Raw genomic sequence first — 20,828 nt, 5'->3', positions numbered from 1 at the left:
GTCAACACAAACCTACCTTACAACTCATACAATGAAAATCCTAACTACTACCCCAAGTTTTCCCACCAAAATCCCCACATCTAATATCCACAACAACCACCCAACCAAGACCCACTTTGCAACCAATTCCAAATGCCACAATATGAGCACTTTCACACCCACCCACAACAAAAAGATGAGCCCAACTTTGACATTCAAAATATGGTTCTCCAAATGATGGGAGATCAACAAAATTTCTTCAAACAAGTGCTAGAAGAGAGCCAAAATAGGGACAATGTTCTTCAAAGCATTGTTACCTATGGTGAGGAGTTACCAATTCGAATTGCCCAAATGAAGGAAACCCCTGCAACAACTCAACCAACCACTCTTCATCAATCCTTGAGCATTGGCCATGAATGTGAATTTGAGGTAATGACCTTTGATGAAGAAGACGTGAAATGGGAAGAACCAATCTCCTTGAGCTCTTGTGAGTACGAAAGTGTGGTGTTTGATGAAGAAGATATGAGGTTGAGCAAGCCGGATAGTCTTAGCCTTTGTGAGTATGAGGGTGTGACTTTTGATGTGAACATTGAGACGGTGGAGGAAGAACTATTGAAGAGAAATGAAGCCCCTATTTATGATTCATATGGAGGAAGCAATGATGACGCACCTATGGAAGAAGATGATGAGGGAAAGATAGGCCCAAATGATAAATGGAGTTGTGAAATCAACTTGCTTGAGGAGCCCATCTTTGAGAAGTTTGAAGTTTGCCTCGAGGAAGAGGAGGAATGCCTTCATGAGAACCTTTTGAAACCCACTATGGAGCTCATGATACTTGGAGATGACATTATGGACCTTCTCACGAAAGTCAAATCATCGTACAAAAATTACTTAGTAGAGAAGCTCAAAGAGAGGGCTAAGAAGGAGCCTACATGTGGAAAATTGGCACCCACTATCCCAACTCCTAAAACACCCCATCATAAATGCCATGGAAGTTCACCTTCTATTCTTGGAAGATCACCTAGTCCAAGTATTCTCGTCATCAACTTTGGAAGAAATAGAAGCAACCGGAAAATCCCCAATGACAAGAATTTCAAGTTTGCTAGTTTTGAGAGCCGGGAAGGCCATCATGACAAAACAAAGAATAAGGGGAAGGAGTTTAAAGGGAGATCCCTCATGGATTGGCCCTACTCTATTTTGCAATGGTTCAAGATTTATTCATGCTTACTTGAGGACCATTCACAAGTTTTTGACCAACTTTTAAGGGCCTTGAGCTCTATGGACCATAGCTATAAACATTTCAAACTAGTTTGGTGGAGTCCTATCTCAAACCACCATTTGTAACATATTCCTTTCTACGACTTTGCATTGTATAATATTAAACATACTTTTAGATTACTTGCATTTTCTTCACATGAGAGTTGTGCGGGAGGGTTCTTTATCCATTCTTTGAGGAAATTTTCAGAAATTGATGATAAGAGGAAGCACAAAAGGGTGCAAGGGAAAGGATTAGCATGAAACTTTTGAAAGGTTAACAAGGAGCAGTTCAGGACGCACGTCCCGACAGTAGCCTGCTCGTCCCGAGCTGTGCTTCAAGCAAAACAAATTGCTGTCATAAGATCTGCGCGACTTGGAGCTAGGACGCACGTCCCACTACTAATCCACTCGAGCCAGAATCAGGACGCTCGTCCTGAACCGTACGATGAGCAATACTTTTCCTCGATGAAAATCTGGGCATATTTTTCAGAGGACGCGCATCCCAGATAAAGATCCGCTCGAGCTGAACCCAAGACGCTCATCCTGACCTGTATTCAAAAGAAGAAAACCAGCTGGGAGAGAATCCGCGGGTCCCCTTGATAGGATGCCCGTGCAGCTTCCTCAGGACGCTCGAGTCGCAACCAAGACGCACGGATTGCAATGGGTAAATGACTGGGTCACAGTTTGTTACGCCCGAGTCCAACCCTAGTCCGCTCATCCCAGAACCCCTTCTTTGATATAAACGCCTCCCCCACTATCCCTGTTTCCTTATCTTATCAACTCAAAACCAAATCTCATCATCCTCCTCACAGAATCTCCACAAAAACCCCATCACAAATTGAACAAATCCCTACTAACCACATCATGCAATGATGAATCTAAGGAGCAAAAGCAAGAAGGCCGCCGAGTCCGCGCCCAAGCGTCGCAAGGGTGCTACTTCATCCGCCTCACGAGAGGCAAGGGGCCAAGAGAATGTAATGATAGAAGGTGTTCCACAACTTGAGTATTTCCCGGAGGTAATCTTCACCAAAGATGAACACCGCCAACGATTTGAGCAATTGCTAGGTAAGGACTATGAACCTACTTAATTCATTGATCTTTATGCATTAGAAATACTTGGCATGAGGCACCAAACGGAGGTATTCTTCAATGGCTTGGGTCTTGAGAAAATGTTCTATGCCCATGAGGACACTTACTTGAGTATCACGCTAGATTTTTTATGTAGTCTCCGGGTAGTCACCAATCGGCGAAAAGATGTTGGTCTGGAGTTCCGTATTTGCAATAGAGACCATAGGTTGACTCTAGACCAATTTGCAAGTATTTTTGGTCTTGAAGTACCAAGGGATGACACCGATAAGCCCTCCGACTTTAGTGTTAACCACCTTTGGAGGGCTATTTCTGGAAGAGAACTTCATTCCTATAAGCAATGTTATACCTTTGCAATCCAACATCCGGTGATTAGGATTACTGAGAGATTTGTGGCCGGAACTATCAATAGAAGGCTAGAGCAAGATAGTTGTACCCTTCTCGACTTGACCTTTCTTGAGTCATACTTGAATGTGCAAGGGACAAGGCCCTACAATTTCAACACACCCCTTGAGATACTTACACGGTTCAATGACTTTGCACAAGGGAACACTAATATCAAAACCTTTGTGATGGAAGCGTAATTACAATTTTGGCCAATAAACTTTGCCCCGGGTTCAACTTTGATGGAAGCTATGAAAAGCTCAAGAGGTGAACCTTGATATATGAGGATGCTATCTTCAACCACCATCGTTGTTGTAGATACAATGAGGCCGGAAGTGTAAAGTGGTTCACCAAGGGTTGCACATCACTTATTCTCAGGGGATGGAACATACCACCCACCGAGCCCCTCTTGAGTCGGTATTATCCAAGGCCAAGCTACCTCCTCCCCATTGAGATCCATGATAACCCATCACCAAGAGAAGAAGCACCTCATCGACCTCGTGAGTTGCCGGAATGGGGTGCCGCACCACCATCTTATGTACCCATTCCACCCTACCCAACACAACATGTACCATTAACTCCTCAAGACCCGAGAGCTTCATCCATGAGTGAGTTAATGAAGCTCATGCAAAATGTTGATCTTGGAGTGCACAATGGGAGGGTTGACAACTACTTGGCCCAATACCCCTCCTACTACAACATGGCTCAACAAGGGTACATCAACCCTAGAGGCCCTCATCCATCTTGGGCTCAACCACATCTATTGTTCCCTAACTATGGCAACCAAGGAGGGAACTTTGGAGACCAAAGTAGGGGATTCTTTAACCAAGGAGGGGGCTATGACCAAGGAGGATCTAGCGGACGTGGAAACCGCAACGATGACGATGATGATGAGTAGGATGGCTAGAGGTGCTTATCTACACCACCTCCATTTGTATGATACTCTTTCCCTATTTCTCAAGTAAAGTTGCATTATAATATATCTCATATGATTAGATTAGTTTGCATTGTAATATATCTCACATGATTCATATAGTTAGTTGCATATAGACTTGAGTTCATGCATAGTCACTAATGACCCAACCTCATTTCTCCTACACTAACAATAGTCATTTAATCGGTTTGGGGAGGTTTGATCATAGGTGACCATAGCTTAATAGAAAAGATGCATCATCTAATGTAGTTTAGATTACATTCATTTGTTATATATGTCATATAGAATTGCATTTAGTTAGAGCATGCATTCATTAATATCATATCATTGCATTTGTACTTCAATTTCCATAAAATCAAAAATCCAAAAACATGTATTTCTTTTTCATTCCTACTTCTACTTGTACATTGAGGACAATGTCAGAAATAAAGTGGGGGATAGGAATTTATACTCCAAAAATATATAAAAATTGAAAAATTTCAAAAAATTCCAAAAATATGTTCTTTAATTTCATAAAAACAAAATCCATAAAAATTTGAAAATTTCAAAAACCAAAAACACGTTCTTTAATTTAGTGATGTAGAATTGTATATACTTGTGTTCTTGTTCTCTTTTCACATAGATACAACACTACATTTGAGGCATTGTCAAGGGAATGTGAAGACCGCTTGGTATAACCGCTCTAATCTCTATTTCCCTTCCATTTATTTTCATTATTCATATGAGGAGGATGGGCTTACATGTCAAGGAGGATGTGGTGTATTTTGTTGTTGCGGTTTGTGTATCTATCTGTTGCTAGGAGTTTCCATCTAGATTATATGGCATAATAGTTGTTAGAAGCATATGCATTAGGTTGTATATATGTTAGAAAATTTTGTGGAAATGCCTATTTGGGAAGCTTGACAAGTGTATATAAGACCCTGTATATAATTTTTCTCTTTGAGACTTTGTTTGCTAGAATACTCTTAATACACCCTAGGATGTGTCATACTAGTATCTTTTGACCCATGGACTAAGGCCTAGTCAAGAATACCTTGTGGTGTGATAACTCCTTGGCTACCGTTTATTCCAAGGTGACATTTGATGCCATGCAAGCGTTCTTTCACTCCTATTATCAATGTTTTGTCAACAAAAAAGGGAATGGGAATAAAAATCTCCAAATTGAGTTCAAGTATCAAAATCAAAATCAAAATCAAAAAATAGTTTGCAAATTGCATCAATGACAAAAGGAGCAAAAATAAACTCCTATGCTTTAATAAAAGTACCCTTGTTACAAATGGGGTTACTTTAAAAAATGTTCAAAAATGTAAAAATTGAAATATTGCCAAGTATCAAAATGCCAAACATAAAAAAATGGCAAGAAATGTTCTCAAATGTCAAAATGCCTAAAGAAATTGGGGGCAAAAACAAATCATACAAATGTGAAACTCATACACTTTGAATCCCTTTTTTATCCATTGATCTTATTGGTTGCATGGTGGAAAGGGGACAACCCTTCTTCTTGTCTAGGCAAGAGGGGGAATTCCGTGATCCTACAGTGTTTATAACACCATAGGGAGCATACTCTTGACAAAATTATTTAGCAATTGAGGACAAAAGTACCCTAGTTTAACACAACTTGGAGGTGATTTGTTGGTATCCTTTTAGACTTAGTAGGTTGGAGAAACATTATCTATGATGGAGTGTGTACCCTTAAATTGCTTCCCTTGTATATGATTTCCGCCACTTAGATGAGGAAAGTGGCTATTCTTTTGTAGATGCATCCATTACTTGTTTTGTGTGCTTAATGCTTGGATGTATCGCCATTTTGTCAAGCCCCACCTTGCCTTGCAAGAAGGCATCTTACCTCATAGATGTCTTGTTGTGAGTTGAAGGGGCGCAGTGAGACCCGCTAATTGTCTCACATCGGTTATATTATTAGGATAGTTTAAATATGTTAGAATTCATTAATCTCATTAATTAACATATTCATATATGTTCTAATTTATTTAGTCATAAAATAAATCCTAGATCTTATGCATGCAAACTAAAGCAAGAAAAAAAAAAGAAATCGTCAATCTTACATTGAGGTTTCGGATATTAGGGCACCAACAAGATCACCTTCTTGTTAGTTCTTGAGCTTTCCTAATAATGGATGAACAAAAGGTCCAAAATAGAACCTCTCCCAAAAGTGAATACCCAAGGAAAAACCCCTAATAACTAATATTATTTTGTACTAGAAATAATACAAGTCTTACTTAAAATTTGACACAAAATAAATTTTGTTCTGTCTTGTATTTTTCGGCCAAGAGAGGAAAGATTTATGAGGATTTTTATTTCTCTAAGTTTTCACAAGGTTAGAGATAATTTTATAATTTCTTACACTAAAAAATTATATTGTGAAGTAGTAAATGAATCATAGAGGAAAAACTCTCTATATTTCCCTCTTGGAAAACCGGTGGGAAGGGGTGACTAGTGCCCAATGCATGAGCTAATTTTTCTACCCAAGAAAGAATAGGTATGCAAGGCTACTAGTTTAGATTTAATCATTGTGTTTTCCACTTAAAATAAAAACACAATATAAATCTTATACTCCCTCCATATTTTCGGCACATATGACATAAAATGGGAGGTCCATTTTATTTTGTCATTTGTCAATTGTGACATATGTGACATGTTACTTGACATGTGAAATTTCAATGTATTTTTAACATATTAAAAATCAACATACTCATAAAATATGTCATATACAAAATCGACTAGTAATTCATAATTACTTGTGCCAAAATGGTTTATCAAATTATAAATTACAACGTCTTGCATTTATAATAAATTATTCATTCAATTTCAATTTCAATTGTTTCGTAAACAATAATTTTATCTAAGTAATAAAACAATTTGATTACTTGGACCGTATCTAATTTTAATCGAATTACAATAAGACACGTTAATCTTACTCACAAATCATCCGTCAATTTTAAGCAATTTAATTAACTCGTATCGGCATACGATTAATTAAATAATCAATTAAGGGTATTTCCCTATAGGTATGACCTAAGGGGATCAACTGATCACCACCGTCGCACGACAGTAATGTCAAACTCTAGTCAACCAATCATTACCGATATGTGTGGACCAATTGACTGTAAAATATTACATCCCACATGTATTCTTAAAATGAGATTTAAACATGTGATCATCATGATCGACAGTTGTGATCGCATTATTGTCGGAGGACACATATTCCAACAATCTCCCACTTGTCCTCGACAAGTGTGCGTCACCAATTCTCTTATCCTATTATTATCTCCCACTAAATGCAAGGTGTCTTTCACGTCGTACTTGCAAGTGATCATATCGAGAGTGGTTTCCTCGATCTGGAGAATAACTGATTGACCGGAATTATCTACCATAGATACCTTCCGAGCGTGGCCACGCATTTCCAGTTCATTACTCCTCGAGTGGCCCTGAGATATTGTTATAACCCTGACAAGGGGTGGACAATTCCTATCGCACTGATTCCCTTCGACTAGCCATAGCCATCATAACCCAAAATATGCCCATTTGACCCCATTTACGAAGGTCGTAGTAACATAAATCAAAGTTAATCTGAAACTGTGCCACCTTAGGCGAACAGTCTTTAGTCAAAAGAATCGACTCATTAGAATTATATAGTAGCTCTCGCCACGACCAGGCTATATAAATTTGCCAGAATTCTATAAGCGGTTATTAGCCCGACAAAGTATTCCTAACAGTCTGCCTATGTGATCGACTAGTCATTCTCATATGACTCTATGGCACTTGAACTTGCCATCAATCGCATCACACTCTAGTCACTTCGATACGTCACCTCATATAAGTGACTATGGGCGAATACAATGCTAATCCGTGTTCACTTTAACGGGGTTCAATTGTCCTTATAACCCGTTTGGATGTAACAAAGTATAAGATGAGTTAATAATAACTCAAACGACAAATGTGGACATCACATTCGGGTAGTCAATACCATATTACCACCTTGTGATGTATAATGCAAGTGTGTAAACACTAGTCATTTGCAAAATGAGTTTAACACACCATGTGTCCATGTGTTCAACCCTTTTGAATTGCATTTTCCTTTATTTTCATGTTTGTCTCACATAGCATGAATCTCACCAAGTACGTATCTAGTTTCCCAAACTAGTTTTAGGTTCTTTATTTTGAAAGAACTTTCTTGTTGTTTATCACATAACAACCATATTATGGTGGACGACATAACTCACACTAGTCAAGTGTTCTTCCAACTCATAATGTACCAGGTATATATGTTTTGTAGGATCTTGTAACAATTGTCAAGATGATTAGCCTAGCACTTCTTCTAAGACCTAGCAAATTTGAAAATACTAGTTTTGAGTAACTTCTTACTATAACCAAGTATCTTTTCAAACTTCTTATCTCTCCTTTTAGCTTGAATAGCTTAGGATTTTCACAAATCCTTACGTGTCTTCGAACTTCAATATGTGCAACTTCTTGTCACATAACAAAGTGTTCTATCAAACAATAGAATAGGTCATTAGTTCTCCTCGAGAATTCATGACGATTCTTCTATGGCTTACCAATGACTCATCATGCTCTTAAGCATATGATTCATTATTGGACATGTGCATGATTATTCTAATGGCGGAAACATTAGTAATCTTTAATCATGCGATCAACCATTCTTAGGTTCAATGAATGACCACGACTGCTTATGGTAATTCCATTTTCATCGATATGAATAACCTACGTTTCTCGTTGATTTGATGTGTATATCTCAATACCTATCCAACATCCTATGATGTGATTGGATTCATCTTAGTCCATTTTCATCCAGAATTGAAAACTCAAATACTTCTTTGTGAAAGATAGTACTAGCTCGTCATTCTCAATGAGTAATGAGTTATAAATTTTTCAAGATGATTGCTCCCACTAAATTTCATGTCTTCACATGATAATTTCAAACTCCCACTCAATTCCACATGTTTCGTAATTGACTACTCAATCGAAACATTTCAAGAATTGAAATACATTTTGCTTTGCCAAGTTATTAAGATTAAAACCATATATGTTCCCAACATATCCTTTCAAAATACCAATTTTGAAGAGATTTCAATCTTAAATTTATGGAAAGAGATTTTAATCTCTAACTCATTCATTTTTATAATGATGCGTAGCAATGTCATTATTTAAAAGTGAAATCCCATTCAATATACGTCCTTCTCAAAATACCCTTTTCGGAAGGAGGTTTAACCATTTCATTTTCATAATGAGGTTAAGTAATGACACTAGCGTGGTTAACAATTAACTTAGCTTTTGTAGATATCGGCATATCTTTCTTTGAAACTTTGTTTCATTTAGGCTCTTAAGTAAATATCAATATTGAAACTCTTATTCATATGTAGTTCATAAACTAGCACAATCTCTTGTTGACACTTTTCTTTAGTCATTTTCTTTCAAAACTTTCTTTTGGTCTCCTCGTGTAGTTATCTTAAGAACATATTCTTTTGATTACTTCACTTGGTCTCTTTTGTCATGTAGATCTCATCTACTCAAGACCATAGATCTCATCTATTCATGTATACTATCTATTTTGGTATACAAATCATTCTTTTTTTAGTAGATCTCATTTACTCAAGCATACAAATTATTCTTTGTATTCTTTGTGTCGTCATTTTTCTCCCACTCTATCTTTAGAATAAATACACTAGATATTCAAAGATAGCTTATAAGACACAAATAATGATTTTTGAAGTAGAAGGAGGATAATCTCATAGATTGACTAATAGTTTTTAGATTTGATGGGTTCACTTGGTATTTGACATTCCTTTAGGAGAGTTCATCAACTCAACATCACTTTATAATTGATCATACACAAGCCTCAAGCTTGTGGACATATAATGAATCCCATCATTATAATTGTCTATTGGATCACTTTAAGTAGATGATCATATGTTTCTATGTGCAAGCATATAAAGACAAATTATTAGAACAAATAAATACGATAAAAGGGGTGACTTGGGTTGCAAGCCAAGTCACCATAATCCAAAATACAACCATTTTTTAGAAAGGATCAACTATTTCCATGTCGAACACGGAAATCAAAATAGTTCTAAAATTCATAACATTAAAATAAATACAATAATAAAAGCCAAGCTTCATTGGTAGCTACTCCTAGCTCCTTCATGATTTCTCAAGCTTGCTTCTCTTTTCCTTTGTCTTTGCTTGGAGGAGGCCCTATTTACAATAAAAAGGGGATACATTATCACAACTTTGTATCAAAATACCATAGTTGAATTAGAAACATAAAAGAAAGGATAGTCATTTACCTACTGGAGTGATCTTTCCAGCTTTGATGTCACCAAAATACTTGGAACAATTCCTCTTCCAATGTCCAACACCATTATAATAATGACATTTATCAAGAGGACCCTTCTTGGTCTTGGAAGTGCTAGCTTCAAAAGTCTTAGCCTTGGTGGACATGGGAGCTTGCCTCTTACCCTCTTTCCCATTCTTTTGAACTTCCCCTTGCTCTTAGTGCTTATATTAAGCACATCCTTAGGTGGGTTAACATTTAACCCCATGTCTCTTTCGGCTTGCACAAGTAACTTGTGCAACTCTTCAAGAGACACGTCCTTGTCTTGCATATTGAAATTCACCCGGAATTGTACATATTCTTTGACTTTGGATAAGGAGTGAAGAATCCTATCAACAGTGAGCTCCTTAGGGATTTCAACCTTTTGAAGTTTCAATGTCTCGACTAGCTCCAACAATTTGAGCACGTGAGGGCTAACCTTTTGGCCCTCCTTGAAATCGAGATCAAAGAATGCCGAGGCTGCCTCATATTGGACGATCCTCGGTGCTTGCGAAAACATTGTCACAAGTTTGGAATAGATTTCATAAGCGGTGCCCATTTTAAAGGCTCTCCTTTGGAGATCCGCCTCCATCGCAAAAATCAACACATTTTTCATAGCGGAGGACTCTTTGTGGTAAGCCTCATATGCTTCCCTAGTGGCGGCACTCGACCTAGCATTAGGTTCGGGTGGAGAGGCCTCAATGAGGTAACGAAGCTTGTCGTCACCTTGGGCGGCTAATTTGAGTTGGGCATCCCAATCGGAGAAATTTGACCCATTCTTTTCAAGTTTACAATGATCCATGAAGGATCGGAGCCATGAAACATTAGTGAGAGGTGTGGCGTTGGTGTTTGGTGCGGCCATTTGTTATGAGAAATAAAAGTGGTCTACAAAACAAAACTAGAAGGAATAAAACACTTGTCGTTTTCAAAATAATAATAATACTCGTAAATTTTAATTTAAACAAGTTTTATTGCATTTATCTAGTGACCTCTACCCAACTTGATAAATGATTCCAAGATCCAAATTCATATTAACTTGGGCACGGTAGGGCCGATTCATCCCTTATCAATATAACTCGGTGGATTAAGTCTTTAATCGATTCTACTTTTAGAACTCTTGGTCGATAAAATTACATTAATATTTATCTTTAGCCCAAAACACATCCGGCAAAGGTCGAGAATACTTTTGTTGAGTTCAACCCAAATTTCGAATAAATGTGTCCATGATCCAAATCCACATCAACTTGGGCACGGTAGGGCCGATTCATCCCTTATCAACATGAATTCGGTGGATAGACATTTATCACCCACTTCCTCTACGTAACAGGGTGTGTACCCCGGTATGGCCGAACGCACTCCCTCATGAAATAGGTTTTCATGGTTTCTACTTTTTGGTAAGGCTAAGTCTCAATTGTTTATTTTAGGGAGAGGTCATGTCAATTTATTATCTATCACGTTTTAAGTGAACTAAAGCAGTGAACTACGATAATTGTAATTGACACGGTCGATAAACTCGATTTAAAATGCATGTTTAGTTATGGCGATTTAGCGATGCATGCAACATATAAATAAAATGCAAAGCATAAATATAAAATCCTAGTATGGCCTTTTTAAAATAGTAAATCTAATAAACTATTACAAATTCGTAAACCAACTCCTTTGGTCTCTTGAACTTCGGTCTTGGCACGCACTTCAAGGTAACACCGTCTTGATGGACCGCTTTCTCGAATGGCACCGTCTTCAAGGAACTCCGGAATAAAAATTACAAAATGAATTACATAATTTCCTATTATACATTTGTAATTAAAAATAAAAATAAATCTATTAAATTACAAAACGGTGATACGAGATCACAATAATTACAACCGAATCGATATTCCCATATATTTCGGGTAATATCAATTAAAACTAAGGCCATACTAAGTAAAATTACATAATTCAAAAATTACATAAAATTAAAATATGACAATCATAAATAAAATGCAGCATTATAATATGTATGAACATGCTAGATTTTATGCTAAATCGCCTTTAAAGAGCCAATATCGTATATTAATCGGTTTTTACGGATTTGCGTGATTTAACCTTTTAAAATCACAATAATTACATAAATTCATATTTATGTACAAGTTAATTACCCTAACTATCTTAGGACTCAAAATTAGTCTCCACTAACATTTTGTCAATAATTAACCTTGATTTCTTAATATTGTTCATAAATGGACCTAAAAATACAAAAATGCTATAAACTTCAAATTAAATTATAAAAAATTTCAAATAAATTTGAAATTTGAAATTTAAACTCATGAACATTCTGGAAAAAAACCATGACACTCATAATATTCAAAACTTAGGTTAAAAATATCGAAAATTTATCGAGAAAAACAATGTTGCGGTTTATCGATTTTAACAATTATTACCATAAAAATATGAGAAAAATTATTTTCATCAACTTTTCACTTTTAGATCTAAAATAAGTGATAAAATACAACATGTGACGTTTTTCCTTAGTCATGAAGTATGTTTTAGCATTATTACTAATTATAGTCACTATTTATGTGAGTTTTCATCAAAAATTCATAAATCATGCATAAAGACTTCATTATAGCCAAATATTTTACACACATCTTGTAAAATTTCATGTGACAACATACTAAATTTCCATGACCAGATTCGAAATATAACTCATATTAACCTATTTACCCATTTAAATACGATTTTAACTTGAAAAATCCATATTTCGAGCAAAACAACTCATTCTATCATGAAAATTTACAGGCCATCATTAGATAATATATGTGAAAACATATCCAAAAATCACTGAAAAATTCGAAATTTAGCTATTTTTTGACCAAAAATGACATTTTTATCATAAAAATCACATTTTAATGCCAATATTATATAAAATGAACAATAAAATCCATAAATAAACCAAAATGTCCTAAAAATCACTTAGGACCAGAAACTTTTAAGGGGGTGTTTGGTTGGGTATATTGGAATGGAATGGAATGGATTAGATCCATTCCATTGTTTGGTTGGGGTGATTTGGAATGGAGTTAGATACCCAATGGATTCTAACTCTACCCTAATCCCTTGGAATCCCATACCCACCCTCCCCCCTTGGATTCAAACTCCATTCCTCCTCTTTATAATTTGTGGTGAACCAAACAACATTAGACAAGTATGGATTTAAAATCTCATACCACCCTACTATCAAACTCCATTCCATTCCATTCCGACTTGTTGAACCAAACGACCCCTAACATGCAAAGTTATTTTAAGGTTTATCTTCATAAATCCAAATTAATTAGTTTTGTATGTTAATCATATAACTCGGAAAAACTATAAACCGATTTGCATGCAAACAACCTAAGGCTCTGATACCGCTTGTTAGAATTCATTAATCTCATTAATTAAAATATTCATATATGTTCTAATTTATTTAGTCATAAAATAAATCCTAGATCTTATGCATGCAAACTAAAGGAAGAAAAAAAAAAAGAAATCGTCAATCTTACATTGAGGTTTCGGATATTAGGGCACCAACAAGATCACCTTCTTGTTAGTTCTTGAGCTTTCCTAATAATGGATGAACAAAAGGTCCAAAATAGAACCTCTCCCAAAAGTGAATACCCAAGGAAAAACCCCTAATAACTAATATTATTTTGTACTAGAAATAATACAAGTCTTATTTCAAAATTTGACACAAAATAAATTTTGTTCTCTCTTGTATTTTTCGGCCAAGAGAGGAAAGATTTATGAGGATTTTTATTTCTCTAAGTTTTCACAAGGTTAGAGAGAATTTTATAATTTCTTACACTAGAAATTATATTGTGAAGTAGTAAATGAATCATAGAGGAAAAACCCTCTATATTTCCCTCTTGGAAAACCGGTGGGAAGGGGTGACTAGTGCCCAATGCATGAGCTAGTTTTTCTACCCAAGAAAGAATAGGTATGCAAGGCTACTAGTTTAGATTTAATCATTGTGTTTTCCACTTAAAATAAAAACACAATATAAATCTTATACTCCCTCCATATTTTCGGCACATATGACATAAAATGGGAGGTCCATTTTATTTTGTCATTTGTCAATTGTGACATATGTGACATGTTACTTGACATGTGAAATTGCAATGTATTTTTAACATATTAAAAATCAACATACTCATAAAATATGTCATATACAAAATCGACTAGTATTCATAATTACTTGTGCCAAAATGGTTTATCAAATTATAAATTACAACGTCTTGCATTTATAATAAATTATTCATTCAATTTCAATTTCAATTGTTTCGTAAACAATAATTTTATCTAAGTAATAAAACAATTTGATTACTTGGACCGTATCTAATTTTAATCGAATTACAATAAGACACGTTAATCTTACTCACAAATCATCCGTCAATTTTAAGCAATTTAATTAACTCGTATCGGCATACGATTAATTAAATAATCAATTAAGGGTATTTCCCTATAGGTATGACCTAAGGGGATCAACTGATCACCACTGTCGCACGACAGTAATGTCAAACTCTAGTAAGCCAATCATTACCGATATGTGTGGACCAGTTGACTGTAAAATATTACATCCCACATGTATTCTTAAAATGAGATTTAAACATGTGATCATCATGATCGACAGTTGTGATCGCATTATTGTCGGAGGACACATATTCCAACAATATAAAGGTCTAGTTCTAGTCACCTCTTTACGCGGGACGAGTAAAGGTTCGGTTTGGGGATGTTTAATGTGACTCTTAATTGCGCACATTTAGTCCCCTAATTGAACCTATTTTGCATACTAATATAGCATTTCATGGCCATTTTATCCGTCAATTCCTTCCTATTTTTCTTTCCTATTTCATTTTATATGTCTTGTAGGAAAGAAGATAATGAGGCGGAATCCCCATCTCTCGTGCATATTCGGAAGCTTGTTGACGGTCTTGGATGGACTAGTATGAAGATAAAGCAAGAATGATGACCAAGGATGTAGGAATAAAGAGTATGTAGAAGGATCATAGTCTTAAAAGTAAGGAGAAGGAACCCTGTCTCAGGATCCGAGCATCCCTAGCTCAGGACGGGCGTCTCAGCCTAGGACCCAAGCGTCCCGCAACCAGACCGAGCGGATTCCCTTACAGGACCAAGCATGCTTCAGGTCAGGACGCGCGGATCTCCTTGGGAGTTGCTACTCAATCCGCGCATGTCCCTCGGGACTTGCAAGGCTCTATTCAATACTTAAGCATTGTTATTTACTAATCTACCATTGCTTAACCTAATGATGTACCACTATATATACTCCATTTGTAATAATCAAGAAAAAAAAGCCCTCTTAGTGGAGGCAAACCTTCCTTAGATTAGATTAGGAGTAGATTAGAATAGATTAATATCAATCATTCCACATTAATCTTTCCTTAATTATTGTTCAAGTTTATTATTGGGTAATTGAAGATTATTGGGTTATTATTGTAGAATTGACAACTCTTCATCAATCAATCAAATTTTCTTCTATTATTCTTTCCTTTCCAATTGTTCATCTTAAGTTTGGTATAATTCCTTTACTCTTTACTCTTTATTGCTTATTTCTTCACTCTTTTATCATGTTTATACTTGTTGTGATGATTGACACCATTGTTGACATGTTTTCTATGATAATAAGTGAGTAGTTACTTAACTAGGATTAGTGGGGGATTAGGGGAGTTAATCATGGGATAGATTTATGCTTAATGAGTTCATATGAATGCTTGATTATTGTTCTTCAACTTATGCACATGTCATGTTTGATGAAACGCTAGACTATGAAACCTTGCATCTTTTATCCATCTCTTATCTATTCAACAAGGCTTGTAAGATGTAAACCAACTCAAGCCTTGTTAGACCTTGCATATTGTTGAGTAGGGAATACCCAAGTCGACTTGTAGGTGTTGTAAAGTCTTAACCGACTTGGCTCCGAGATGTAAGTTTCCCTAGGAATTGGTTTATAATGCATGTTGTCTTATAAGAAGAATTAAGTCGACTTGTAGGTGTTATAAAGTCACAAATAACTCGGCTCCGGGACCCAAATCTTCTTATGAACTATATGACATGAACTAACTTAAATCTAACAATAATAAATTGCTTTAATCTATATAACTCATTTATGCTATCTTACCATGATTCCCCTATGATCCCATGATATCCTAGTATCCTTTATTACTTGTTTACATCTTTATTTGCTTTATTGCTTGTTTTATTCCATTGCTTTCTTTAGTTTAGAATCATCAACCCATTTCAATTGTGATAACCCTAAGTGCAACTACAATTGGATTGAACAATTCGAGTACCCCTGTCCCGTGGATCGACCCCGACTTGCTTGCTATGCTAGTAGTTGGGTATAAATGTGTTTGAGGACGTACAGCGACACGCTCATCACCCTTAAATGATTAAGTTGGGGGGATATATATAGAAGTTGAAATGTAAATAAATGAAGAACATTTGTTAGTGGGACTTGCCAAACCACATGTGATGACTATCATCATCAAAAGTGGCGGCACATGTGTAATTATCGGGTCCATTTCGACTTCCGACATTTGTCCCACAAATGCTTATAAGTCGTATATTTAATTATCTTATATAATTAAATATTAATTTAATTATTCTACACTTAAATAATATAAATTAACAAATAATGTTCACCCAAATTTTAAGTATAATTAGACCATTTTATCAATATAAAATGTGTCCCATAAAACTATATTATCTAATTTTACAACCTCTAGTAAATTTAATTAGCTAATTACCTCCGCTTCAAACTTAATAAACTCATTGTATTAAAACTAATACTTTATAAGTAAATAATACTAATTTAGTCAATTAACTATTAATTAATAAATTTTTTTATCTCATTTAGTCACATTAACAAGATATAATATTTATTACCCACCCAATTATCACATAATATGATAATAAATATACTTTAAAACTCACTTGACTAACCATTAGTCTATATATATATATATATATATATATATATATATATATATATATATATATATATATATATATATATATATATATATATATATATATATATATATATATATATATATAGAGGAGATCTAATGAGTCCCTTACCTCATTTGAGTCCTTAAGTCCTTATAAGGACCCTTAGATGGACAACATCTATGCTGGAGATTTTTTACAAAATGTAGGCCAAAAAAAAAGGAAAAGCTTGGCTATGAAAGAGGACAACAATTCCTGCAAATTGTCCTTACCAATGATCATTTCCTGCGGACAAAAGCATATATCCTTTGTACTATGTTTCCACTTCCCACATTCTTCCTTCCTGAACACACTTAATTCCAACCTTTTTCTTTCTTTCTTCTCTCTAAAACTGGGTGCTTTCATCTCAAAACGAAGCTAAAGTTCTCTCTAAATCCTCCACATCAGCGTAAACATGCAAATAATAGATGGCATCAATGGTATTTGTTCATTTTATTCATTGTTTTCAGTCACATTTTCATATTTTTCAGTTGAATAGGAAGGATGAAGGTAATCATTACAGTTTTGCATGTCATCGAATTTGTTCATTCTTGTTTTGATTATTTGTTACTGGGTTTGAAATGAAGATTGTTAGAAGTAAATCTTCATGCTGGGTTTTCATTAATTTGAGTTTGGATTAGCATGAACGCATTCTGACAACATTTACATGAACATTTTTGCTATAGTTTTACATTTACACTTTTTATTGTTATATTTTTTTATGTGAGTTAGCATTCTGGCAACATTTACACTTTTGTTGACATTTACATTTTTAAAGCCTCACATTTACACTGCATTACTGCTCACGTTTACACTTTTCCTGTACTTTTAAATTTACACTTTTTTATTGTTATAGTCACCTTTGCATTTTTATTGTTATATTTTTTATGTGAGTTAGCATTCTGACAACATTTACACTTTTGTTGACATTTACACTTTTAAAGCATCACATTTACACTGCATTCCTGCTCACATTTACACTTTTGGTGTACTTTTACACTTTTGTTGACATTTACACTTTCAGACAATCACATTTACACTTCGTTTCTGCTACACATTTGGATGTTTACTCTTTTTGCTATAGTTTTACATTTACACTTTTTAATTGTTATAGTCACCTTTTAATTGTTAATATTATAGTTTTAATTTGAGTTAGCATTCTGAAAACATTTACACTTTTGTTGACATTTACACTTATAAAGCATCACATTTACACTGCATTTCTGCTGACACTTACACTTTTGCCGACATTTACACTTTCGAGCACAAAGACATTTGCACTTCGTTTCTACTGACATTTACACTTACACTTTTGGATGTTTACTTTTACTATAGTTTTGACATTTACACTTTTGATGACATTTACACTTTCAGAACAGCACATTGACACTTCATATCTGAGGACATTTACATTTACACTTACACTCTGTGCACATTTACAGACTTGGTAAAACAGAATGGGGTTCAACCTGACATGCAGGAGTCGTGTAGGGAGGTGGAGAAGAGGTTTACACCGTACATCGGCCAGAGTTTGGGGGTTGAGGATGCGGTGCCTTTTTATAAGATATACGCCATTGCTTGTGGGTTTGATGTACGTAGGTACACAACAAAAAAATGGCGTGGCGGTGAGATCAAGTCAAAGCTCGTCGTCTGCAATCGAGAAGGTTTCCCTCACAAGACGCCCAGAAAAGATCAGGATGGCGGACTGGATGGGGAGAAGTCACAGAGGATATTCAGGGTCACTAGAGTGGGGTGTAAAGCGAGGATACGACTATATATAAAGAATGGTCTTTTATTAATTGACCGGTTCCACGAGGGTCACAATCACGAGCTTATCTCACTTAAGGACAGAGAGTTCCAGAAATTGTCGCGTAACATAACAGATTATCACAAGATGATAATCGTTTCAAACTCACGGGTTTGTAATACATAATCACTCTCTATACTAAATAAATAATTCCATTCATGTTATATTTATATGACGTATCGGTTAATGATTGATTGGCAGCTGAATATAGGAGCAACAAAAACATACAGAATCGGCAAAGAACAAGTGAATGGATACGAAAACATTGGAGCAAGCTTAAATGATTTTAAGAACTTCCATAGGGATGTTAAATGTTTCATTCACGAACGGGATGATCAGTTGTTTGTTGACCATTTCAAGGAAATGACTGAAACAAGAATAGGTTTCTACTTTGACTATGACCTTGACGATGATGGCAGCCTACGTAGGGCCATATGGGCGGACGATACCGCCCGAGATAATTATAAAATTTTTGGTGATGCGGTGTCATTCGACCCAACTTACTCCACCAATAAGTATTCTATGGTATTCACACCATTCATAGGTGTTGACCACCATAAACGATCTGTGACGTTCTGTGGGGCTCTATTTGCAAGGGAAGATTATGAGTCGTTTAATTGGGTTTTCAGCCGGTTTTTACAAGCAATGGGGGGTATGGAACCCGAGTACATAATTACAGATCAGGACCCAGGTATTATCAAATCTGTCCCTCTTGTTTTCAAGACAGCGCGCCATCGGTTCTGTATGTGACATATAATGAACAAAATGCCAAGTAAGTTTGGCGTCTCGAGAAGCGATTATAATGAGTTCATGTGTAAAATTAATGACATTATATGGGACGATGAGCTTGAGGCAGCAGAATTTGATGGTATCTGGGAGCAAATAATTCAAGATCATGGTGTTGGCGTAAATGATTGGTTTGCAGATACATATGCTATAAGGGGACAGTGGGTGATGGCGCATTGCAGAGACTTGAGGATGGCGTCGATTATGAGGACAACTCAAAGATCAGAGAGCGAAAATAGCTTTTTCAAGAGGTTTGAGCACAAGTCAGGAACATTGGTTGAGTTTTGGATGCGTTTTGAGAGCGCTATGGACCAACAAAGACATACACAGAAGCAGCTTGACAACATGGATAAGCACTCGTCCGCAACGGCGTCAACACATCTGGCATTAGAGATTCATGGTGCAAAGGTGTACACCTATTCAGCTTTCCACAAATTCAAACAAGAAGCCATCTTCTCAATTGATACATGTAGAACAAGAGGTTTCACTGAGAGAGGCGAGCTAGAGGTAACTCATCAAAAGATTCAACCGAAAGAAGAATTTTGAAGTTGCGTACAGTCCAGGTAGTTTACACTTCCTATGACATTTACACTTTCTGTTTTTATCTCATTTAAATTCCTATAACTTAACATTTACACTTCTAATAACTTAACATTTATACTTCCTATTAGTTTACATTTACACTTCCTATTAGTTTGCAGCTGTCACCTTGAAGTCTTATCTGAGGAAGGGATGTCCTTTGATCTTGTGCCATGTGAGAGATGACCGGATAGAGAGTCCGACAGTTGATCAGATACCAGTGGTGGGAGAGTTTGCAGATGTTTTTCCAGAGGAGATTCCGGGGTTGCCACCGAAGAGGGAGATAGATTTCACCGTGGAGTTGAAACCAGGGACGGGGCCAATCTCTAAGGCACCGTATCGTATGGGTCCTAAGGAGATGGAGGAGCTTAGGAAGCAGTTGGATGATTTGATAGAGAAGGGATACATTAGACCTAGTGTATCGCCGTGGGGAGCACCAGTTCTTTTTGTAAAGAAGAAAGATGGGAGTCTGAGGTTGTGCATAGACTATATAGAGCTGAACCGAGTGACGGTGAAGAACAAGTATCCTTTGCCAAGGATAGATGACCTGTTTGATCAGTTGAGTGGTGCATCAGTCTTTTCTAAGATTGATTTGAGGTCGGGGTACCATCAGGTGAAGATTAGAGAGGTGGACATACCAAAGACAG

At 36.0% G+C, this 20,828-nt stretch overlaps 1 protein-coding gene across 1 annotated transcript; it reads left to right on the top strand.

Moving 5' to 3' along the window:
• Positions 1-651: 651 nt before the first annotated feature.
• Positions 652-19,566, top strand: LOC141655323 (protein FAR1-RELATED SEQUENCE 5-like). Its single transcript, XM_074462409.1, has 3 exons — positions 652-1,009; positions 18,452-18,927; positions 19,018-19,566. Exons 1-3 carry the CDS (start codon positions 652-654, stop codon positions 19,564-19,566), a joined length of 1,383 nt encoding a protein of 460 aa, XP_074318510.1.
• The last annotated feature ends 1,262 nt before the right edge of the window (positions 19,567-20,828 follow it).

Source organism: Silene latifolia, chromosome 5, assembly GCF_048544455.1.
Source record: "Silene latifolia isolate original U9 population chromosome 5, ASM4854445v1, whole genome shotgun sequence".
Classification (NCBI taxonomy): Eukaryota; Viridiplantae; Streptophyta; class Magnoliopsida; order Caryophyllales; family Caryophyllaceae; genus Silene; species Silene latifolia.
Note: the sequence above shows the minus strand (reverse complement) of the source record. Positions and strands in the feature narration are given on the sequence as shown.